Consider the following 22317-nt stretch of genomic DNA (forward strand, 5'->3'; position numbering starts at 1 on the left):
AGGTCAGTGCACTTCAATGCCCTTGATGAAGCAGTGGAAACTATTAATTTCACTCAATCTCAATCCTGAAGACACATCTTATTAATACTCTGGGTCATGAGGTAGGACACACAGAGCACAGTGCCAGCCTCAAGTAAGAGCATTTATGAAACTGAACTGCAATCTGAACCAGCTGCTTTTGACAAGGACACTAATCTGAAAAAATGACTGTTAGACTTGGGTGTTTAGCAGACAGTTGCTCAAAAATAAATGAAGTAAAATATATAAAGGAAGTAAGCCTGTTACTTTAAGGAAAATTTGTTGTCATTGTTTAGTCTCTAAGTCATGTCCAACTTGTTTGTGACCCCATGGGCTGTAGCCCATCAGGCTCCTCTTTCCAAGGGATCTCCCAGGCAAGAATATTGGAGTGGGTTACCATTTCCTTCTCCAAGGGATTTTCCCAATCCAGGGAACAAACTCAAGTCTCTGGCATTGGCAGGCAGATTCTTTACCACTGAACCACCTGGGAAGCCCTTAAGGAAAATACCTAACAGTATTTTTGCCACTGATAACTTTTGCCCTTTCAAGCAAAAGTTAGAATTTTGGAAAACTTCAACTACTAGGAACTTCACAGCTTAACAATATTGAAAAACTTTTCTGATGAGATTAGTAGGAATATTAATAGATGTATGCATTAAAAAAAAACAAACCAACCTGATTTAGAACAACCTATACTCAATGCCGAGCAAAAAGATTTAGGAGGGAGATCGGCTAGATGCTTTAGGACAGGACATGCTCCTGTTCACGAACACTTTTCGAAACAAAACTTCTCTCCTTCTGAGCAGGAAGACAGATGGATACCAAACCTAGAGTGACTGCAATAATCTTGACCCCAAAGGGAAGCCACGTTCAACAGGCTGACATCACAGCAGGCAGAGGGAGATGGAAAGAAACGAAATCACAAGCAGCAATGTTAACTAAGCAGCCGAATTCCGTCACCCCTGAAAGCCTGCCGACCTCTGGGCTGCCCACCACGTCCTCTCAATTCCTGCAACCAGTCTAAACTGGGTATTCTGTGACAGCAGAGAGAGTCCCAATTCAAGGCATTCCACTCAGGAGCTTTCCAGATAACTCAGCGGGTAAAAAATCCGCTTACAGTGCAGGAGACCCTGGTTTGATTCTCGGGTTGGGAAGATCCTTTGTGAGAATGGATAGGATACCTACTCTGGTATTCTTGGGCTTCCCTGTGGTTCAGCTGGTAAAGAATTCACCTGCAATGCAGGAGACCTGGCTTTGATCCCTGGATTGAGAAGATCCCCTGGGGAAGGGAGAGGCTACCCACTCCAGTATTCTTGGGCTTGCCTTTGTGGTTCAGCTGGTAAAGAATCCGCCTGCGATGTGGGAGACCTGGGTTCAGTCCCTGGGTTGGGAAGATAACCCTAGAGAAGGGAAAGGCTACCTGCTCCAGTATTCTGGCCTGGAGATTTCCAGGGACTGTATAGTCCATGGGGTTGCAAAGAGTTGGACACAACTGAGAGACTTTGACTTCATTCACGCAATTAAATTAAAATTTAAAAAAATTTTTAAGAATATGCATGTAATATTCTTATCATGAGAGAGGAAATTTTACTAGGAAAATCCACTTCATAAGGAAGTAATATTTTAATTACCTTTTCAGTGTTCTTGTATTTTTCCCATCCTTTTAGCATTTTCAACCATTTAGTAGTTCTTTCAATTTCCAGGTGCTTTTGCTAAAAATAAAATTGAAATTCATTGTTATTGTTTGTTTCAGACTTCTTTTACTTACAAATTACCAAAAAATGTCAAGGAAAATGCTGCTGAAAAAAGAACTACAAAAAAAGTTATGCAACATTGGACAGCAAGTATCTTAACTTTTTAAAAAATAGTTGGACACTTGATTACTGCTGTATCAATAGTACTCTCGGAATTCCAGGGACGGCAGAGCCTGATGGGCTGCCGTCTATGGGGTCACACAGAGTAGGACACAACTAAAGTGACTTAGCAGCAGCAGCAGCTTAAGTTAAAACACACAGGAGAGACAGGTAAAGAGAAAGGAGTCACTCAGATTTTCTAACATTTCAAATTAATCTAACTCTGGGTATTTTCCCTGGAGAAGGGTATGGCAACCCACTCCAGTATTCTTGCCTGGAGAATCCCTGTGGACAGAGGAGCCTGGCGGGCTACATACAGTCCATGGGGTCGCAAAGAATTGGACATGACTTGGTGACTAAGCACTTGGTATTTTACAAAGTTAAGCCAAAAGGAAATTTTAAAATATTTTGAAATATCTTTAACACAACTTCAAAATTCCATTCTCTTAACATTTTACTGAATTGTGGCATTTTAATTCTTTCAGTGACAAAGGTGGTTTTTGTAAAGGAGAACTGGATATTATTGGGAGATCATTACATAACTAGCATTATGCTAGTGAAAACTGTACAAAGTAACTGTTGCTGCCCTTGGGAAAGTTCACCATCTGCTCAAGGCCGCCTGACACGGAACACGCAGTGCTGGGCCTACAGGCAGAGAGGGCGACTCAAATCCTGTGGAGGGAGCAATGCCACCCACCCAGGACGGCAGAGAAGGCGCGCCTGAGTGCAGAGCTGGAAGACTGTTAGGGTCTTCATCAAGTGCAAAATTCTGAGAAGCGCGGACAGATACACTTCTCAGACAATGCGGCACCACAGGGGCTAAAAAAGGACGCTTCCCGAGCTGAGGCTGAACACATAGTCGGAGGTCTCGACTGTCACTAAATTAAGATTCTGGGCAAAGCTGGGAACAGGGTGGAGGGGGATAAGGGAAGGGGGGGAGATGGTAGAGAAAAAGCTTCTCCCTCACTCTGGATTCCAGGAGAAGGGATTTTTTCCTAAGTCCTCCAGCCTGCCCTGCAATCTCTTATTAACTCTCATGGTGGTAGAGTGACTTACCTGATTGGTACATTCAGAAAAAAAGACCCGAGTGTACAGCCCATCAGAAAGCACATGTGGGTGCGCCGCGCCCCGGGAAGCGAGTCTCTCTCAAGGCGGCCACCCGCTGCTGTGCACCTGACCTCCTTCCCCCAGCAATACCTCCCTCCACGAAGGCCAAGGTGCCTGTGGCCTCTCACTGCCTGGAAAAGAGCTGCAGGGCCCACACCTAGTGATCAGGCTTTTGTGAGAACAAAACAACAGAATTCCTAGGAGCAAGTGAGCTGCTGCTGTTTTGTTAATTCTCCTCAATGGCAGCATGTTCTTCCCTGAAGGCCTCTGTAAGTGTATTAAGCGCATCTAAAGAGTGAAGGAAACAAAGGACCACACGGGAAAGAACAGTTCTGAAGGAACGTTTTATGCTCAAAACTGTATGCTCATGACACCCCTATGAGGTAGGCATAGCTCTCCTTACTTCACAAATAAGGAGACAGAGGCCCACAGGAGCCAACCGACTCCTCCACATTCCCCTCTGGTCAGGTCAAAGCCAGGCTGTCTGGCCCCAGGACCTGTGCGCTGGGCCGCCCCGTCCTAGGCCCTTGCCTCCACCTGGCTCTCCTTGCAGGAATCTCAGCTCTTGGACAAATCCAGCCCCAAACAGGCAGATGGCACAGGCCCACCATCAACATTTTTAGATGCAAAAGAAGCATAAAATCCCAAAGAAATCCTGAATTTGGAAAAGATTCTCACCAATCAGAATCGGTTTGGTTCAGTCGCGTCCGACTCTTTGCGACCCCATGAACTGCAGCACACCAGGCCTCCCTGTCCATCACCAATCAGAATACTTTGACGCAATTTTTTTTTTTGCGGGGGGTGGGAGGGAGGATTATATCCTTAAAACTTTTTAATTACTTCTTTGCTCTTCTAAAAATTTTGATGGATTTTTCATAACCAAAGATGATCACTTGTGAGCAAAAGATACTCTGTTATGCTTCTCATTTTTCAAAAGATTAAGCATATTCTTCATTATATTATTAGTGATAAAATGCTACAGATGGTTCCAGAAATATGTTTAATTTTAAACCTCAGCAGGGCACTGAAATCTAATTAATGTTTCTGCTGAATGCGACTTCAGAGAAGGCCAACTGTGAAAAATTAAGACGGATCTAAGGAGCTATTCAGTCACTTTACTGTTCCACACTTCCTCCTCCGACTTCCTCAAAGCTCAATCCCTTTCTCCACCAACAGGAAAGCACCAAATAATTCAAGCCAAGCCAAGAGCATGGTAACATATCCTTTGCCAGGAAAAGCCCTGCTGAGGTCTAGCAGGCCTCCTGCTATCTTTCCTTTTTATGACTATTAAATTGTCAGTAACTCTCTTTAAGAAACAGCTATCCTTTTTTTAAAAAGGCACATTTTTGTATTCTAACACTCATCATATATACAGAGAGATTATTTTAAATGCTTCACATTCTTACATGCAAGCATAAAACACATATGCACAATTTTAAGAACTATTAAGTATGCTTTTCTTTCCCCTACAGCAAAAAAAAGGAAAAATTTTGGGTAAAGCTCCCAGGCTGTAAGATTTTAAAATTATACACCAGTATAAAATTATACATTGGTATTCCATCGGGCTTAAGTGTTAACTCTGTAACACTGTCAGATCAACTATACCAGATTTGAATGCACTCATGAATCTGTAATAAGCGGATAAAATATACTTTATCAGCAAAGATGCTACAGCTTATCAACTCCAGAATCTATTCTGAAAATACACGTGACAAGTATGAACTTAAATGCTCTAGAAAAGCAGGCTTGCCGCGGACTCACTGACACCAAGACACCAGAACAAGAGCAGCAGGGGAGAACCGCACCTAGAAGTTCAGCAGCCAGGTCAAACTCCACGCACCCGAAAGGACTCCCTAACCACGGTGCTACCACCTTCCCTCCCTGCTGCGGACTGACAGTGCCACCAGCCACTGAGGCAATCAGCCTGCAAGCTTAGCTCTGCAGTCTCTATCTACCTTCCTGCTAGACCCAAACCGCACTCACCGGCCCGCCCGTATCTCCTGCTTCCATCACTTCCTCTGCCTGTCCCGGGGCGGGACTGGGGCAGTGCTCATCCCTAGACAAGGGCAAGAGCACACAGGCAGCCCGGAGTGGCCGCAAGCCAGCCTCCACACTGCCGTGACCTTTCATGTGAGTCCCAGTTTAAAAAATCCTTCAAGGGCTACCCATTATCTACAAATGAAGTTCAAATGTCTACACAGATGGCTCTAACACAGGATGACACAAACTCACCTTCTAGTTTTCTGCTGCTTTGATGACCTGGTCATCTTGAACCATCTGTCATTCCCAACACACAATGTATTTTCATGCCTCTGTTAGGAATCTATACAAAACTGCTAGTAAATAGCTTTGTTGACTTTATACATTGACATCTTACTTTCTCTAATTTTTACTGAAACACTTCAAACCTGCAGAAAGTTGGAAGACCAATGCACCATATACTTATATATGCTTCAGCAAAATCCATCAATTACTAACATTTTGCCAGATTTAATCTATTTATATTGGGGTGCTTTTTTATTGGTGGGCTGATCTATTAGAAAATCACAGACATCATGAACACTCCAAATATTTACCTAAGAATAAGACACATTATCCTACATAATCATAGCACCACTATCACACTCCTTCAAGAAATTTAAAATTGGTTCATTATTTCATAATAAACCATCCATATACCAAACTCCCCACTAGTCTCAAAAATGTCTGTAAAGCTGTTTTTTCTTAGGTGTGGTGGAGAGAAGACATCTCTTTAGTTCCCTTCACTCTAGACCAGTCTCCTGGCCTTTGTCTTTCATGATGTTGATTTTTGAAGGGTCTAGTCTGCACTATCTGACTTTGTCTAATTGTTTCCCTGAGATTTTGGTGGGAATACTACATAACAGATTTTGTGTCCTTACGGCACCCACTGACAGCTCGTGCTCATCTGCACCATTATCTGTGATGTAACTGCTGATGCCTTGGTTAAGTGGTATTTGCCCAACTTCTCTGTTAACAGAGACATTCCCTTTTGTAACTAATATGTAATCTGGGTAGTACACTTTAAGATACTGTGGACATCCTGCTCCTTAACAACTCTACTCAGTGGTCTTCTCATCCTCTATAATTTCTGCCTGAATCAATTCTGATGGTGGTAAAATGGTTTTTTACGTTTTTCATGTGTGTGTGGTAAATTTTTTTTTAACCATTTTTGTGGGGTTTTTCCCCCTCTCATTCTTTCTATATTACTGATATTTTTCTATTAAAACGTTTTCCCTCCTGAGTCCCACCCAATTTTTAATATCACTATGGAGTAAAGATAGTCTAGTCAAGGCTATGGATTTTCCATAAGTCATGTATGGCTGTGAGAGTTGGACCATAAAGAAAGCTGAGTGCCACAGAATCGATGCTTTTGAACTGTGGTATTGAAGAAGACTCTTAAGAGTCCCTTGGACTGCAAGGAGATCCAACCACTCCATCCTAAAGGAAATAAATCAGTCCTGAATATTCATTGGAAGGACTGATGTTGAAGCTGAAATTCCAATACTTTGGCCAACTGATGTGAAGAACTGACTCATCTGAAAAGACCCTGACGCTGGGAAAGATTGAAGGCAGGAGGAGAAGGGGACAACAGAGGATGAGATGGTTGGATGGCATCACTGACTCAATGGACAGAAGTTTGAGTAAACTCTGGGGGTTGGTGATGGACAGGGAGGCCTGGTGTGCTGCAGTCCATGGAGTCACAAAGAGTCAGACACGACTAAGCAACTGAACTGAACTGATGGTATAAAGAACTATTTTATTCATTCATTGTGTTATAATCCATTATTATCATCATTATTCCTTTTGAGGCTCAAGTAGTCCCAAATTTGGTTGGACTCCCTCTTACCTGGTTGTAGATTTCCCCTCTTCAAGTGGATCCTTTAGACATACCCAATCTGGCACAAATTAATTCAGGTTCACTTTATACTTTTTCTATCCTAGACCTAGATCATCCATTTCTTTAAAGAAACAGGGGTACTTTTTCAGGGGGAATGGCTACTAGATGTGCTCATCATTGCAGTTTTTAAAATCACACAGGAGACCCCAGCACAAGAAAATTCTACTCCCCTGAGAATGTCAGGACAACATATTATCAAAAGGAAAAACTTCCATTTGAAGCTTGTAGTTTAATACCTGATCATCTTAAATTGGCATCCCCTCTGAATCAAGACTGGCCCCTCACATTGGGGCAAGCAGGGTTTAAGGATTAAAAATGGGACCAATATCCTCTTTGTTGCCTCAATCTCTAGTGATCTATACTTTAAGCCCATGCAGGACCAGCTGAATAGGAAGTACTTAACAACTGCTACCAGAGAAGGCAGTGGCACCCCACTCCAGTACTCTTGCCTGGAAAATCCCATGGATGGAAGAGCCTGGTGGGCTGCAGTCCAGAGGGTCACTAAGAGTCGGACACGACTGAGCGACTTCCCTTTCACTTTTCACTTTCATGCATTGGAGAGGGAAATGGCAACCCACTCCAGTGTTCTTGCCTGGAGAATCCCAAGGACGGGGGAGCCTGGTGGGCTGCCGTCTATGGGGTCACAGAGTCGGACACGACTGAAGTGACTCAGCAGCAGCAGCAACAACTGCTGTGTCACCCACCCAGTATGCAGTAACCCTGTATTGGGTCCAACACTCCTCCTACTCCTAACATGATCAATAACCTAGACAGTAAAGGCTAACCACATACACGATGCATGGATGAATATTAAACAGTCTTCTCTTCTACAATAAGAAATCTTAGAACTTTAATTAAGTTCAAGTCTGTCAATGTTTTTTGAATATTAGGATATGTGACTGAAGACAGTTGAGCCACGCCACACACTCCTCGACCTCACCAGCAGAGGTCAGGAGAGGATAAGGAGTGCAAGAGGCAGACACGTATTTTGACAGAAGAATGACATTGAAAAGTCATGTATTTTGAGTAAGATTTCACAGCACATAAAATTAAGATATAATTTTAAAAATCTGAATAGGCTCCAATATTCCATTAAGCTATGCAAAATACCACACTGCAAAAACGAATAGCTGAATCCAGGAAAATTCATAGTTTTACATATACTTTCCTCCTTATTAAAAGCATCAGTAAGCTCAAAGAAACAATATAATCCATTATTAATAGTATTCTCTGCAGAGCAAATATAATAAGTGTGTTTGTTTATTTGTTAATGTGTCTGTTTGGGGGAATCCAAAGCACTCTGCAAATACCAACACCAATCCTCTTATGAAGGCCTGATTTCTACTACCCCTATTTTCAACAGAGAATTGCCTATGTTAAAACAAAACCAAACACCCACCACCACAAAGCTGGAACTAAAGCCCTGAGACTTGAGTTCACTATGCACCAGTGTACAAGTCTTTTCAAATGGCAGGCGGGGAGTTCACACTGCAGGTGGATGCTCTGTGAAGACTAATAAACACTTACAGCTTCTGCAAGGCTATCATTTCCACTGGTTTATTCAATGCAGCAATATATGCAGAAATTTTTATGAGTCTCCTAGAAATGGCAGACCTTGAACATTTGGTCTAGGCAGTCACTGAAGAACACATGGACTAAGATGAAACCAGAAAAATTGGGGGAAATCCGGATAAACTAAAAAGTTGCCAGCCTCAGACTGCTTTTCATGTGTCTAGAGTTCTCATCCCAGTTTGAAGAAACCAAAGCTGTGAAAGGCAGGTCACACACAATGTGAGCTCAGTTTATGGATGAGGGTAGAACAGAATCTCAGTCAGCAGCCTCAGAACTCCCTCTCCCAGAGACAGATTGACAGGGAATATAAAATTGTCTTGTGTTAAACTGTTAAGGTATGCATGTCATTGCTTAGTGGTGTCCTAGTATATTAAACTCTTTGAACATCCATTAATTGTAACTTGAATTCCATTGGGTAAAGAGGTCTTTTAGGTACAGGCCAATCTCTTTTAAAAAAATTTAAGAACAAACAACCTCCCTCAAACATGTATCCTCTACAACGTTTTGTCTCTTATTTCTTTAGTTCACTGTCACATTTTTTGAATCATCTATACTTCTGATTCCCATATGTCTGAATTTTTTGGACCAGGAAATCGTTTTGAAAGGGGAAGAGAGGAGGCTCTGGAGAGAAAAGCCAGTATTGTAATGGGTCGCCAGATCTTTATTCTCCCAAATACGGACATATTTTGTTGAAAGACACCTTCCAACTCTTTTCGAATTTTTCAAATAAAGCACGCTGTCAAACTGGAAAGGACAAGCTCCGCCAGCCTTTAACTCCGTGTTTCATGACAGGACACATCCTTATGTTCAGCCGGTCATTCACTCAGCCGCCATTTATTGAGCACACGCTACGTGCCCTGCTCTGGGTTCTGTGGTTGCAACAGTGAACAAAGCAGAGGAAACCCCCTTCAGAGAGGTTACATCCTAGTGTGGAAACAGACAAAGTACAGATGTAAGTGAAATGTTGAGTGACTTGGACAGTGTTAGTGCTAAGAGAGAAGTAAAGGTGGAGCGGGTGGCCAGCTTGCGTGGGGGAGGAGCCCCCAGTCTTGTAGTTCTTGGGGGCCGGGGGGCTGTCGAGGGACCTGCCAGGCAAGTCGGGGCACTGAGGAGGCCTGCGGGCGAGCAGGAGACAGGAGGAGGGGAGAGACAGAAACCAGGCGCGTAGCTCTGAGGCGGTTCTGAGGACCTGCCCTTTTACTGTGGGTAAGATGGGGGTCAGCATTACGTTCCCCTCAGAAGTGACATGACCCCGCTTATTCTTCCAGTGAGCAGACAGCCTGTGGGGAGAAGGGGCAGTGCACTGGCAGAAGCAGGGAGCTGGAAGCTCTGAAGAGGCTCCAGTGAACCAGGTGGCACAAGAGGAGATGCTGAGAAGGCGTCAGACTGAATTCACGGCGAGCCTGAGCTAAGAGGAGGCGTGGGGTGAAAGAGGACATCAAAGACAACTCAGGAGATTTTAGACAGCAAATTGGATGGGTGGAGCTGCCACTGGCTGAGACAGGAAGCTTGCTCACAGATGCACTTGAGGAGAGAGAAGTTCCAGGCCTGAGCCCCGGGGCATAGTAGAAAGAATAAAGATGAAGATGAGAAGGAAGAAGCAGAGGAAACCAAGAAAGAGCGGCCAGTGAGGAAAGAAGAAGGGGTTCTGAAGGACAAGACAATACAAGCTTACCTCAAGAAACAAGAGAAAAATCAGATAAATAACCTAACTTTACACCTAAAGCAACTAGAAAAAGAAGAAATGAAGAACCCCAGGGTTAGTAGAAGAAAAGAAATCATAAAAATTAGGGCAGGAGTAAATGAAAAAGAAACAAAGGAGACTATAGTAAAAATCAACAACGCTAAAAGCTGGTTCTTTGAGAAAATAAATAAAATAGAAAAACCATTATCCAGACTCATCAACCAAAAAAGGGAGAAGAATCAAATCAACAAAATTAGAAATGAAAATGGAGAAATCACAACAGACAACACAGAAATACAAAGAATCACCAGAGACTACTATCAGCAACCATATGACAATAAAGTGGACAACCTGGAAGAAATGGATGAATTCTTAGAAAAGTATAACTTTCCAAAACTGAACCACGAAGAAATAGAAAATCTTAACAGACCCATCACAAGCACGGAAATCGAAACTGTAATCAAAAATCTTCCAATAAACAAAAGCCCAGGACCAGATGGCTTCACAGCTGAATTCTACCAAAAATTTAGAGAAGATTTAACACCTATCCTACTCAAACTCTTCCAGAAAATTGGAGAGGAAGGTAAGCTTCCAAACTCAATCTGTGAGGCCACCACCACCCTAATACCAAAACCAGACAAAGATACCACAAAAAAAGAAAACTACAGGCCAATATCACTGATGAACCTAGATGCAAAAATCCTCAACAAAATTCTAGTAAATAGAATCCAACAACATATTCAAAAGATCATACATCATGACCAAGTGGGCTTTATCCCAGGGATTCAAGGATTCTTCAATATTTGCAAATCAATCAATGTAATAAACCATATGATTATCTCAATAGATGCAGAGAAAGCCTTTGAAAAAATTCAATATCCATTTATGATAGAAACCCTCCAAAAAGCAGGCATAGAAGGAATATACCTCAACACAATAAAAGCCATAAAAGATAAACCCACAGCAAACATTATCCTCAATGGTAAAAAATTGAAAGCATTTCCCTTAAAGTTAGGAACAAGACAAGGGTGCCCACTCTCACCACTACTATTCAACCTAGTTTTGGAAGTTTTAGCCACAGCAATCAGAGCAGAAAAAGAAAGAAAAGGAATCCAGATTGAAAAAGAAGTAAAACTCTCACTGCAAGTGACATGATCCTCTACACAGAAAGATACCACCAGAAAATTACTAAAGCTAATCAATGAATATAGTAAAGTTGCAGGATATAAAATTAACACACAGAAATCCCTTGCATTCCTATACACTAACAATAAGAAAACAGAAATTAAGGAAACAATTCCATTCACCACTGCAATAAAAAGAATAAAATACTTAGGAATAAATCTACTTAAAGAAACAAAAGACCTATACATAGAAAACTATAAAACACTGATGAAACAAATCAAAGATGACAGAAATAGATGAAATATACCATGTTCATGGATCGGAAGAATCAATATAGTGAAAATGAGTATACTACTCAAAGCAATCTATAGATTCAATGCAATCCCTATCAAGCTACCAATGGTATTTTTCACAGAAATAGAACAAATAATTTCACAATTTGTATGGAAATACAAAAAACCTCAAATAGCCAAAGCAATCTTGAGAAAGAAGAATGGAACCAGAGGAATCAACCTGCCTGACTTTACACTACAAAGCTATAGTCATCAAGACAGTATTGTACTGATACAACAACAGAAAACCCAGAGATAAACCCATGCACCTATGGACGCCTTATCTTTGACAAAGGAGGCAAGACTATACAATGGAGAAAAGACAATCTCTTTAACAAGTGGTGCTGGGAAAACTGGTCAACCACCTGTAAAAGAATGAAACTAGAACACTTTCTAACACCATACACAAAAATAAACTCAAAATGGATTAAAGATCTAAACGTAAGACCAGAAACTATAAAACTCCTAGAGGAAAACACAAGCAAAACATTCTCTAACATAAATCACAGCAGGGTCTATACCCACCTCCCAGAGTAATAGAAATAAAAGCAAAAATACACAAATGGGACCTAATTAAACTTAAAAAAACTTTTGCACAATGAAGGAAACTATAAGCAAGGTTAAAAGACAGCCTTCTGAATGGAAGAAATATGAGCAAATGAAGCAACTGACAAAGAATCTCAAAAATATACAAGCAGCTCATGCAGCTCAATACCAGAAAAATAAACAACCCAATCAAAAAATGGGCCAAAGAACTAAACAGACATTTCTCCAAAGAAGACATACAGATGGCTAACAAACACATGAAAAGATGCTCAACATCATGATGAGAGAATGCAAATCAAAACCACAATGAGGTACCATCTCACACTGGTCAGAATGGCTGCTATCAAAAAGTCTACAAACAATAAATGCTAGAGAGGGTGTGGAGAAAAGGGAACCCTCTTACACTGTTGGTGGGAATGCAAACTAGTACAGCCACTATGGAGAACAGTGTGGAGATTCCTTAAAAAGCTGGAAATAAAACTGCCATACGATCCAGCAATCCCACTGCTGGGCATACACACCGAGGAAACCAGAATTGAAAGAGACACGTGTACCCCAATGTTCATCGCAGCACTGTTTACTACAGCTAGGACATGGAAGCAACCTAGATGTCCACTGGCAGACAAATGGATAAGAAAGCTGTGGTACATATACACAATGGAATATTACTCAGCTATAAAAAGAACACATTTGAATCAGTTCTAATGAGGTGGATGAAACTGGAGCCTATTATACAGAGTGAAGTGTCAGAAAGAAAAACACCAATACAGTATATTAACACACATATACGGAATTTAGAAAGATGGTAACAATGACCCTATCTACGAGACAGCAAAAGAGACACAGATATAAAGAACAGACTTTTGGACTCTGTGGGAGAAGGTGAGGGTGGGATGATTTGAGAGAATAGCATTGAAACATGTATATTACCATATGAGAAATAGATCACCAGTCCATGTTCAATGCATGAAACAGGGCACTCAACACCAGTTGTCCTGGTACACTGGGACAACCCTGAAAGAGGGGATGGGGGGAAAGGTGGGAGCGGGGTTCGAGATGGGGGACACATGTAAACCCATGGCTGATTCATGTCTATGTATCGTAAAAACCACTACAATACTGTAATTAGCCACCAATTAAAATGAATAAATTAATAATAATAATAAAAAAAGAACGTGTGAGAGTGAGAGGTCAACCAACCACATCACAGTGTGGGAGGGAGCTGGGAACTGATGACCTGGGGCGACAGTACAGGGATGAGAAATGAGAAGCACAAGCAAGCACATCAGCCAAGCAAGGCTGGAGGAGGAGGCACTGGGGGCTTGAGAGGGAAGAGGAAAGAGCACTAGCTAAACTGGGAGCAGAAATTCACCAGGAAGGCATGGCATGGAGTCCAGGCAGCATAAACATGCAGCTGAGGTTTGAGATCCTGGATGCAAAGTAAAGCCATTCATCCTGGCTGGGAGTCGTCCCCAGTTGTACAGAGCCACACCGGACAGGGCAGGAAGGTTAGCTCAGAAGAGGCAGGACAGGGGAGGTCATGACCTGTGGCGGGAAGAGAGGGGGTTGAAGACCTAACAGTGATGGGATCCAGGGGGTCCAAGGATAAGCCAAGCCAGGGCACTAACAGAGAGGATGGCCAGAGGGTGGAACCACCCTGTGTGTCCATGGGCAAGTGGGGCGGTACAAGCTCCCCAGGAGTGGAGCTGGTAGAAAGTGCTGCACCATCACTTCCCTCTCCAACAACCCAGGGCCGCAGGGACCAGCCTTCTCTCCAGCAGCACTGCCCTCACATGACATGAATACCAGGTCCTAAAAGCCACGGTTATGTCCCTCAACTGTCTCCCCTGGCCTGCCTCCAGCTAGCATTACAGAAACAGAAACCATGTCATGTTTTCCTGATATTCCAGGCTACTGCCTTGATTCTAGGCCCCCGCTTGACACACTGTTGCTAAGCAGTAATACAGCTTTATTAAAAGAAATTCCTTTGGCCAAACATCAAGGTTATGACACAAAGAGAATCAGGAAGTCACTGGAGAATTCAACCTCAGGAAATACCTACATGGTTCTCTACATGGCGAATGTAAAATAGCAACTTTATCCAACGTTATACTACAGTATTAATTTTCAGAAGATTTTGATTTTAGATTCCCTAAAATGCTTTTCAAATTCCAGCACCAATTTTACCTCCATTTTGTAAAACTCAGCCTCGTTTACCCATCAAACATAAACGAACAGACTAGTGTCCCTGATCAACAGTCTCCCTCTCCATTCATGAATCCTTACAGTTCATCTTTTTGGTAGATGAGAAAATGGGAGGCGGGGAGGGGGACTCCAAGGGACCCCGAATGATCAATCCCTAAATGTCAGCACACCCAGCTGTGGAGCCAGGCCCCAGCCAAGTGCAATGAGAAAGGGGAACCACTTAGTTACCAAAGCCCGCCAGGTTTACTATATATAAGACTTAAGTCTTTAAAATGCAAACATACTTATTTGACTACAGCAAACTCTTTTTGCAGTCATCTGTGGGAGATGCGGAGGAAACCTCGTGACACAGCTGTGTTGCAAAGGGCGGCTGGTCTGGACCAGAGCTGTAGGAGCCATGTGGTGCCGGAGAGGTGCCCAGGCAGCGTTACAGCATAGGGGTCTGGGCTCCTGAGCATGTGCTCTCACCAGGCCCACGTCCCGAGGCGGCCTTGATGGATAACCACCATCCACGTGCAGGCTCTGCTAAGGGCCACCCCTCCTTTCTTCCAAGTACCTACACAAGTTCCATAAAATCTAAAGTTGTTTCACCATTAATTTAACTATTTTCTTACAGTGATATTCAGAAGGTCAAATTTTAATGCTGACAGCAGCACTGACAGGTAATAAAGGCACCCTCAATCACAAAAGTGGCAACTTTTCTTCCTCTGAGGAATGTAATTCCTCGGTAACAAAAAATGAACACAGAACTGGACTTACCCGTTCCATAGCTGCATTGTGATATGGGAGCTCCTCCTCACTGCAAAGGAAAAACAACAGGTGTGAAATAGTTGAAATCAGGACAAATTTTTAAATATATATATATATATATATAAATCTGTAGGTATACATGATGTCCAACCATCTACCTGTCATCACAAGAGTTATGTAAGCTTCCATTCCACCACATTCAACATAAAACAATGAGCTATTCTGTAAACAGGTTTTCCAGGTGGCTCCGTGTTAAAGAATCTGCTTGCCAATGCAGGAGACGCAGGTTATATCCCTGGGTCAGGAAGATCCCCTAGAGAAGGGAATGGCAACCCCACTACAGTATTTTTGCCTGGGGAGTCCCAAGGACAGAGGAGGCTGGAGCGCTACAGTCCATGGGGTCGCAAAAGAGTCGCACATGACTGAGAGACTTCAACAACAACATTCTGGAACCACACCTCCTGTCTTCAGATCTCTAGGCCCACTCTGCCCAATCTTGTCCTCTTTAGCCACAGGTGGCTGTTTAATTTTAAATGTAAAATAAAATGAAGTTAAATTAAAAGTTCAGTCATCAGCCTCCCAAGCCATAACTCAGCTGCCACACTGAACAGTATGGATACAGTGAGAACACTTCCACAAAGGCTGCAGAAAGTTCCAGTAGACAAGACTGCTCTAGTCCAGGGGTCAACAACCCTTTCCTGCAAAGGTAAATACTGAAACAGCAAATATTTAAGGCTTTGTGGACCATACAGTCTTTTTCATAATTGCTCAACTCTGATGTCATACTGTGAAAGCAGATGCTGACAGCATGTAAACCAGGTGTGGCTTAGTTCCCATAAAACAGGTGGAGAGCTGGATTTGGCCCACAGGCCATCATTTGCCCACCTCTACCCAAGACCATCACCTCCACTTTCTGTGTCCAACTGTGCCCGTAACAAATTAGTGTTCAAAACAATTAGTATAAGGAAATAAATCTCCCGCATGGCAGGCAGATTCTTTACCATCTGAGCCACCAGGGAAGTCTGGTTTTGACAAGATCTATACATATTTTTGCCTTTCTCTTCATACCTGATAGTAACACTTTTAAGAACACATGTTGTATCCAGTGTTTTCTTTTTTCTTTTTTTAATTTTTATTTTTACTTTATTTTACTTTACAATACTGTATTGGTTTTGCCATACATTGACATGAATCCGCCACGGGTGTACATGAGTTCCCAAACATGAACCCCCCTCTCGCCTCCCACCAGTGTTTTCAAAAGCATTATTTTGCTACTCTGAAGAGCTCTTAGGTGAAGCATAAAGCTATAACAACAAAACTGACCAGAGTGTTAAGAGCTGAAAGAGACCTCAGAGAGCTGGTACAACCCTCATTTCAGAGATGAGAAAGCTAACATGTTCACTCAGTCACCATCACTCACCCTAATACAGAGATGCTTAGCAGTATCTAACCCAGTGGGTTCAAACTTAGATTTGTACCTATATTCAAGTTGTGCAAGAGTGTATGAAAAACAGGCTAAGAAATTAATTCTCAAGAAGAAAAGAAATTTTGAATAATATAAGTTGCTTTTTTATAAATGGCTACTCATCTTTTTCTTTTCCTTTTTAAAATAGCTTTTGTTATGCTCTTAGTCTAACTTTCCCTGCTAATTTGTGATCTGATTACTGGGGTCAGTGATGTATGAATGGCACGCATCCATTCTTCACTGACTGGCAGAAGAAGGCCTGTGGACATCACTGGAACATACTTGCTAAGTGATGGGGTCAGCAGGGACATCTTGAAAGAATAAGAACATCTGGCAACCTCTGGGTGCACCAAGAGTGGTATCTCTGGGGTGAGTGGGCTGCCCTGGGCAAAAGCAACCTTCTGCGTGGCTGACTTGAACATATCCTAACACTGAACATTCCTAACTGCAAATGAAGTGCCATCCCTGGCTGCCACCACAGGTCAAGCTCTTCAGCACCCTCCCATTCACCAGACAAGACTAACAGGCCTAACTGTGCCTGCTGTCAACACTGAACCAGAACCAAGCATTGCATGTGTCTGTGGAAAGATGGGAACCATCTGCTCAGCTACACGGTCTGCGTCAGGCAGATCCTAAAGAATGAATCCACCTCTGGCAACCACCAATAAGTTCTCTGTATGGATGAGTTTGGGTTTTTCTGTTTTTAGATTTCACATACAAGTGAGCATTTGTCTTTCTCTGACTTATTTCACTTAGCAGAATTCCATCAGGGTTTCTCTTTGTTGTTGCTAGAATTTGTTGTGGTAGAATTTCCTTCTTTTTTATGGGTGAATAATATTCCACTGTAAATAAACATCACATTTCCATTTATCAGTTGATGGACATTTAGGTTCTTTCTGTGTCTTGGCTACTGAGAATAATGCTGCAATGAACACAGTGGATGCAGATATATTTTGAGTTAGTGTTTTCATTTCTTTCAGATACATATTCAAAAGTTAAAGTTGCTGGATCAGATGGCAGTACTATTTTCAATATTTTTGAGAAGCCTCCATACTATTTTTCATAGCAACTGCATCAATTTCCACCAATAGTGTGCAAGGGTTCTCTTTTCTCCACATTTTTGCCAAAACTTACTTCTTGTCTCTTTGGTGATATCCATTCTAACAGGAGCAATGTAACACTGCACTGTGATTTGGCTTGGCATTTGCCCTATGACTAGTTATGCTCAACACATTTTCATGGACTTGTTCCTCATCTGTGCATCAAGTATCTATTTACTGAATAGAAAGTATCTATTCAGATCCTCTGCTCATTCTTGGATTGTTTGGAGGGTTTTTTTTGGCTAGAGTTATACAATTCTTTATATATTTTGGGTATTAATCCCTTATCAGACACATGATTTGCAAGTCTTTTCTCCCATTCAGTACACTGCCTTTTCATTTTGTTCATGGTTTACTTTGCTACGCAGAAAGTTTTTACCTTGATGTAGTTCCACTTGCTTTTTGTTTGTTTGTTTGACTTTGCTTTGGCATCAAATCCAAAAAATCATCACCAAGACCAACGACAAGGAGCTTCAGGTTCAGTTGCTCAGTTGCGTCCAACTCTTTACAACCCCATGAACTGCAGCACACCAGGCTTCCCTATCCATCACCAACTCCCGGAGCTTATTCAAACTCATGTCCATCGAGTCAGTGCGTACCACGTAAGTTTTCTTTTGGGAGTTTCAGGTCTTATGCTCAAGTCTTTAAGCCACTTTGGGTTGCCCAAAAAAGCTCATTCCATAAGATGTTATGGAACACCACCATGCTCATTTATGTATTGTCTATGACTTTGTTTCATGCTACCATGGTAGAGTTCAATAGCTGTAACAAAGACCATACAGTTCACAAAGCCAAGAAGTACTTCAGATCTAGTCTTCATGGAAATGTATGCCTACTCCTGCTTTAGAAAACAAATGTTGGTCCTCTAATGAAAAGAGGCACCTACAGACTGCTTAAAGAAAACACCAAGCTGACAGCAAGAAGCTATGCCTCGCAGAAATACACTAAGTAAAAACAACTACAGTCACAGCTGGAAATACAGGGACCTTCCCTGGATCTATTTGTTTTTTCAATCTGCTAGTAAGCTTAAAGGAATTACTAGATTTTATGTACTTGCGGTTTTTCAATAGCTCAGGTTGAGTACTTTTGTAACTATAAGATAAAGTTTCATTTGGAAACTTAAAAGTTAACTAACTTGTTAAAATCAGTTAGCTCAATATACTGACTAAATTTCACTTTAGATGTTGTAGCAAATTTTGTCTTAAATTAACACTAGTCAAAATTAGTCAAAATTACTGGATGGGTAGAAGGAGTTCCCAAGGCCCTGTCATTAAAACAGATACTCTTTAACAAAAATGCCATTATTCTGGATTTCAAGTATTTATATAGTTAGACTAAACTTCAGACAATGTATACATGTTTTTAAGAAGTTGTTGAAAATCTGAGGCTTGGTATTAATTTTATCTTTTTTTGAAAAAGTTTCCTTATAATTCTATTAATAACTTGTGGCCTAAAAGCATTATCTATCATTATCCAAATACCAAGCATTCTTTGTTGAGCAGTGACTATTTTTGAAAAAAAAAAAAAAGTTGAAAGTTCAAATGCTGAAAGTTCTCTAAGTTCTTAAATAAGCTGGACTTCTCCACTCTCCAGATGCATCATAGGCACATAGCTGGTGACAGCTTCCCGTTTCTGCATACTAAACAAAGATGATCCTGTTCCACCAGCAAGCCAGGCTGGTTTGCCAACAGTTTTTATATTTATTGTGAAATCTGCTATAAAACCAAGTTAGTCCTGTGCAGTGTTTGTTAATTATGGTCATCCTTCTTCACATATAACAAGTAATTTAAGTTACAAAAACTGTCATTATACATGAAGTCAGCAGCCTTCAGAGAAGGCTACAAAGTTACTTTGTATCATTTTATTGACACTTAAAACCCATGTTTACCATAGAACCAATAAAAAAACTACAAAGAACTAAAACAGCAGCAAGAAACGCTCTTTGGATCGAGGTATGACAGGGAGCAAGGTCTAGATGCCTGCACCAGGTAACTTATTCAATAGCATAGAAAAACCCAGTCTTCAGTGACCAGTGATCAGAGGTACCAGCAGCAAACCTTGAAACAAAGTGTCTCACTGAAATGAGGCGCTGTAACAAAAATCAATGCTTGTGTGAAATTTCATAAAGTACAACATCACACTAAACCCCATTTCTATGTTCATCATATTCCTTCGTGGGGCTTGATTTAGGTTTGCATCACAGAGTAAATAAAAAATTCAGTGGGCTGACCTGAGAACTGGTTTGGCCTTGTTTCCAAAAACTGGGTGAGCTCACCACTATCTAAGCGTCCATCTCAGGAGAGGAATCATTTCAAACAGGCCCCCTTCTTAGGCATTCTTCTTTTCCCCTTTAATTTTCCTCCAGGCATTTCAAAGAGCTTCACTGATGCTTCTCTTATTAAAACTACAGAGGAGTAATAGTAACTGGCAGTAGAACGCAGAAGTTCCAAACTCAGGCTCTGCCGTGAGCTGCCAAAGTCAGTTCCTCAGAGCTGACATTTACTGGAAGCAGAACCTGGTCAAGCTGTTTGACCTCTCGTGCTTCCGTTCATCTTAAGAAAGATAAAAAGAGTACCTATGTGTAAGAGGTTTAGAAAGGAATAATCCATGTAAACAGCTTAGAACAGTGCCCAGCACACAGTAAGTGCTCAATAAATACGAGCTAATATTATTAAGGTAAATCACTGGTCTATTTCCCACTAGAGACAAATGGACCTGAGCACAGAGGTGAAAACAAATGTGGAATAACTGAATGTGATTTTTAGATTGCCAAATACAGGTTAGGTTTCTGGGCCAGAACCTAGTTGTTATAAGCAATGAGGAAAGAGAATTTAGGTAACTCACAGGCCCTTTTGGAATGTAAGAGGTTTTCATATGTGTTAGTGTTAATTGCTCAGTCATGTCCACTCTTTGGGACCCCATGGACTGTAGCCTGCCAGTCTCCTCTATCCATGGAATTCTCCAGGTAAGAATACTGGACTGGGTTGCTGTGGGGAGACAGCAAATTAGCCAAGATGGCATGTTCAGGCCCTCTTGCCCCACGTTTTGTAAATAATGACTATGTAACAGCTGAGATCATTTATAGCACTGAACATGCATGTCAGGAGGTGCTGTATGCATACGTGAGCTAGGAAGCGGCAGCATTTAGTGCTGTGTCCTGGCTGTGTCTGTTGGGTCAGCCATGAGAGGGGAGAATATAGCGTGTCTGCTGCTACAGCTGCTGCGTCATCCAGGAGAAAGGTTGTGTTGTGTTAGGTTATGCTATGTCTGTTGCATCAGCCATGAGAGGAGAGAATAAATGTGTCTGCAGTTCCTACGGCTCCCCGAGTCTTCTTCCAGCCTCTTAGCTCGTGCCTTGCCTATCCTGGGTTCAAAGAACAGTGTGCACAGTGAGATACAGCAAGATAGTTGCCATTCCTTTCTCCAGGCCATCTTCCCAACCCAGGGATCAAACCCAGGTCTCCCACATTGCAGGCAGATTCTTCGACCTTCTGAGCCACCAGGGAAGCCCTTTTCATGTTATTTTGTATTGTATTAGACCATTTTTTGATAAAAACATCTTTTAGAGTGGTTCACTGCCATGACAAATACTTGGAGAGGTCAAAAATCAGCTGAGTTGTAGCCTACTTTGTCAATCAAAATCTGAGATAGAACCCAGAAATCTATTTAAACAAACATTCTCCAGCTAATTCTAACATGCAGGAAATTTGGGGACCCATTGATCCTGATGGTGCCAAATGCTCAAAGTGTCCTTCAGACAGCATTTACATACCTCAGATCTGCACATGAACCCACACAAGGGTAAAAATCACCTCCTGCCACATTTGTGGCCAAGTATGATTTACTTATAAAAAAAGTGAAAGTGGGGGTTTCCTTTAAGAATAGTATTTTCATCATAGTTAAAGACTGCTCTTGTTGGTCTGTTGAAATTCAAAGTCTTCTAATTGCAACCACTCAGGAGAACATTTCGGATATGCTGGTATCATTAGGTAGCATAACAACACCTGAGGTTTGTCTAGACCTGTAGGTAGTATTCTGTCATTTTATTTCTTCAAAGCTTCAAGTAGCCCTAAGTATGCAGGCAGTTAATGATTTCTGTTTCACAGATAAGGCAAGAGATAGTTAACTGAGACCAGCAAAGCCAGAAGAACAGCACACACTCTCTAACTCCCACAACTGTTTCTGTTTGCTTGAGAGACCCTGAGAAAAACATGATCCAACAAAATATCTTGTAAATGCAAAAAAACTGAACAGAAACGAAAAAGAAGATCTGAGTACTATAAAGTTACTGCCAGGAACCCCCTAAAAATTTTATTTATTCTTCAAAATGTAATCATCTGTCATAAAATAAAAATCCCTGGCTTTTTCCTCTTCATAATAAATGAGACTGGGGAAAATGTGACTAAGTGGCAAAGGTAATTAATAAATTGTATGGAACCAAACGAACTATAGAGATGTAGCAGAGTCGCCAGCCTGGGGAATCTGTTTAAACAAAGCTGGAACCAGAACCCACAGACCCCTATCAGTGCAGGACAAGGGTCAAAACCACTCTAACTACTTTATAGTGCACCAGACCTTTCTCAACTCTTTGTACAACAAATTCAGGATAGATGGAGTTAATTTTGAGAAGCAATAACACAA

At 41.7% G+C, this 22317-nt stretch overlaps 1 protein-coding gene across 2 annotated transcripts in view; it reads right to left on the minus strand.

Moving 5' to 3' along the window:
- The window catches only part of USP6NL (USP6 N-terminal like), a 138875-nt gene that overhangs the window by 28200 nt on the left and 88358 nt on the right, over nt 1–22317 (minus strand). For both annotated transcript variants that reach the window (XM_069546402.1, XM_069546403.1), the window contains exons 5-6: nt 15121–15160; nt 1650–1730 (exon numbers count right to left, since the gene is read on the minus strand). In XM_069546402.1, the coding sequence (XP_069402503.1) occupies nt 1650–1730; nt 15121–15160 (121 nt within the window). The remainder of the gene's footprint in view (nt 1–1649; nt 1731–15120; nt 15161–22317) is intronic.

Source organism: Ovis canadensis, chromosome 13 (genome assembly GCF_042477335.2).
Source record: "Ovis canadensis isolate MfBH-ARS-UI-01 breed Bighorn chromosome 13, ARS-UI_OviCan_v2, whole genome shotgun sequence".
Lineage (NCBI taxonomy): Eukaryota > Metazoa > Chordata > Mammalia > Artiodactyla > Bovidae > Ovis > Ovis canadensis.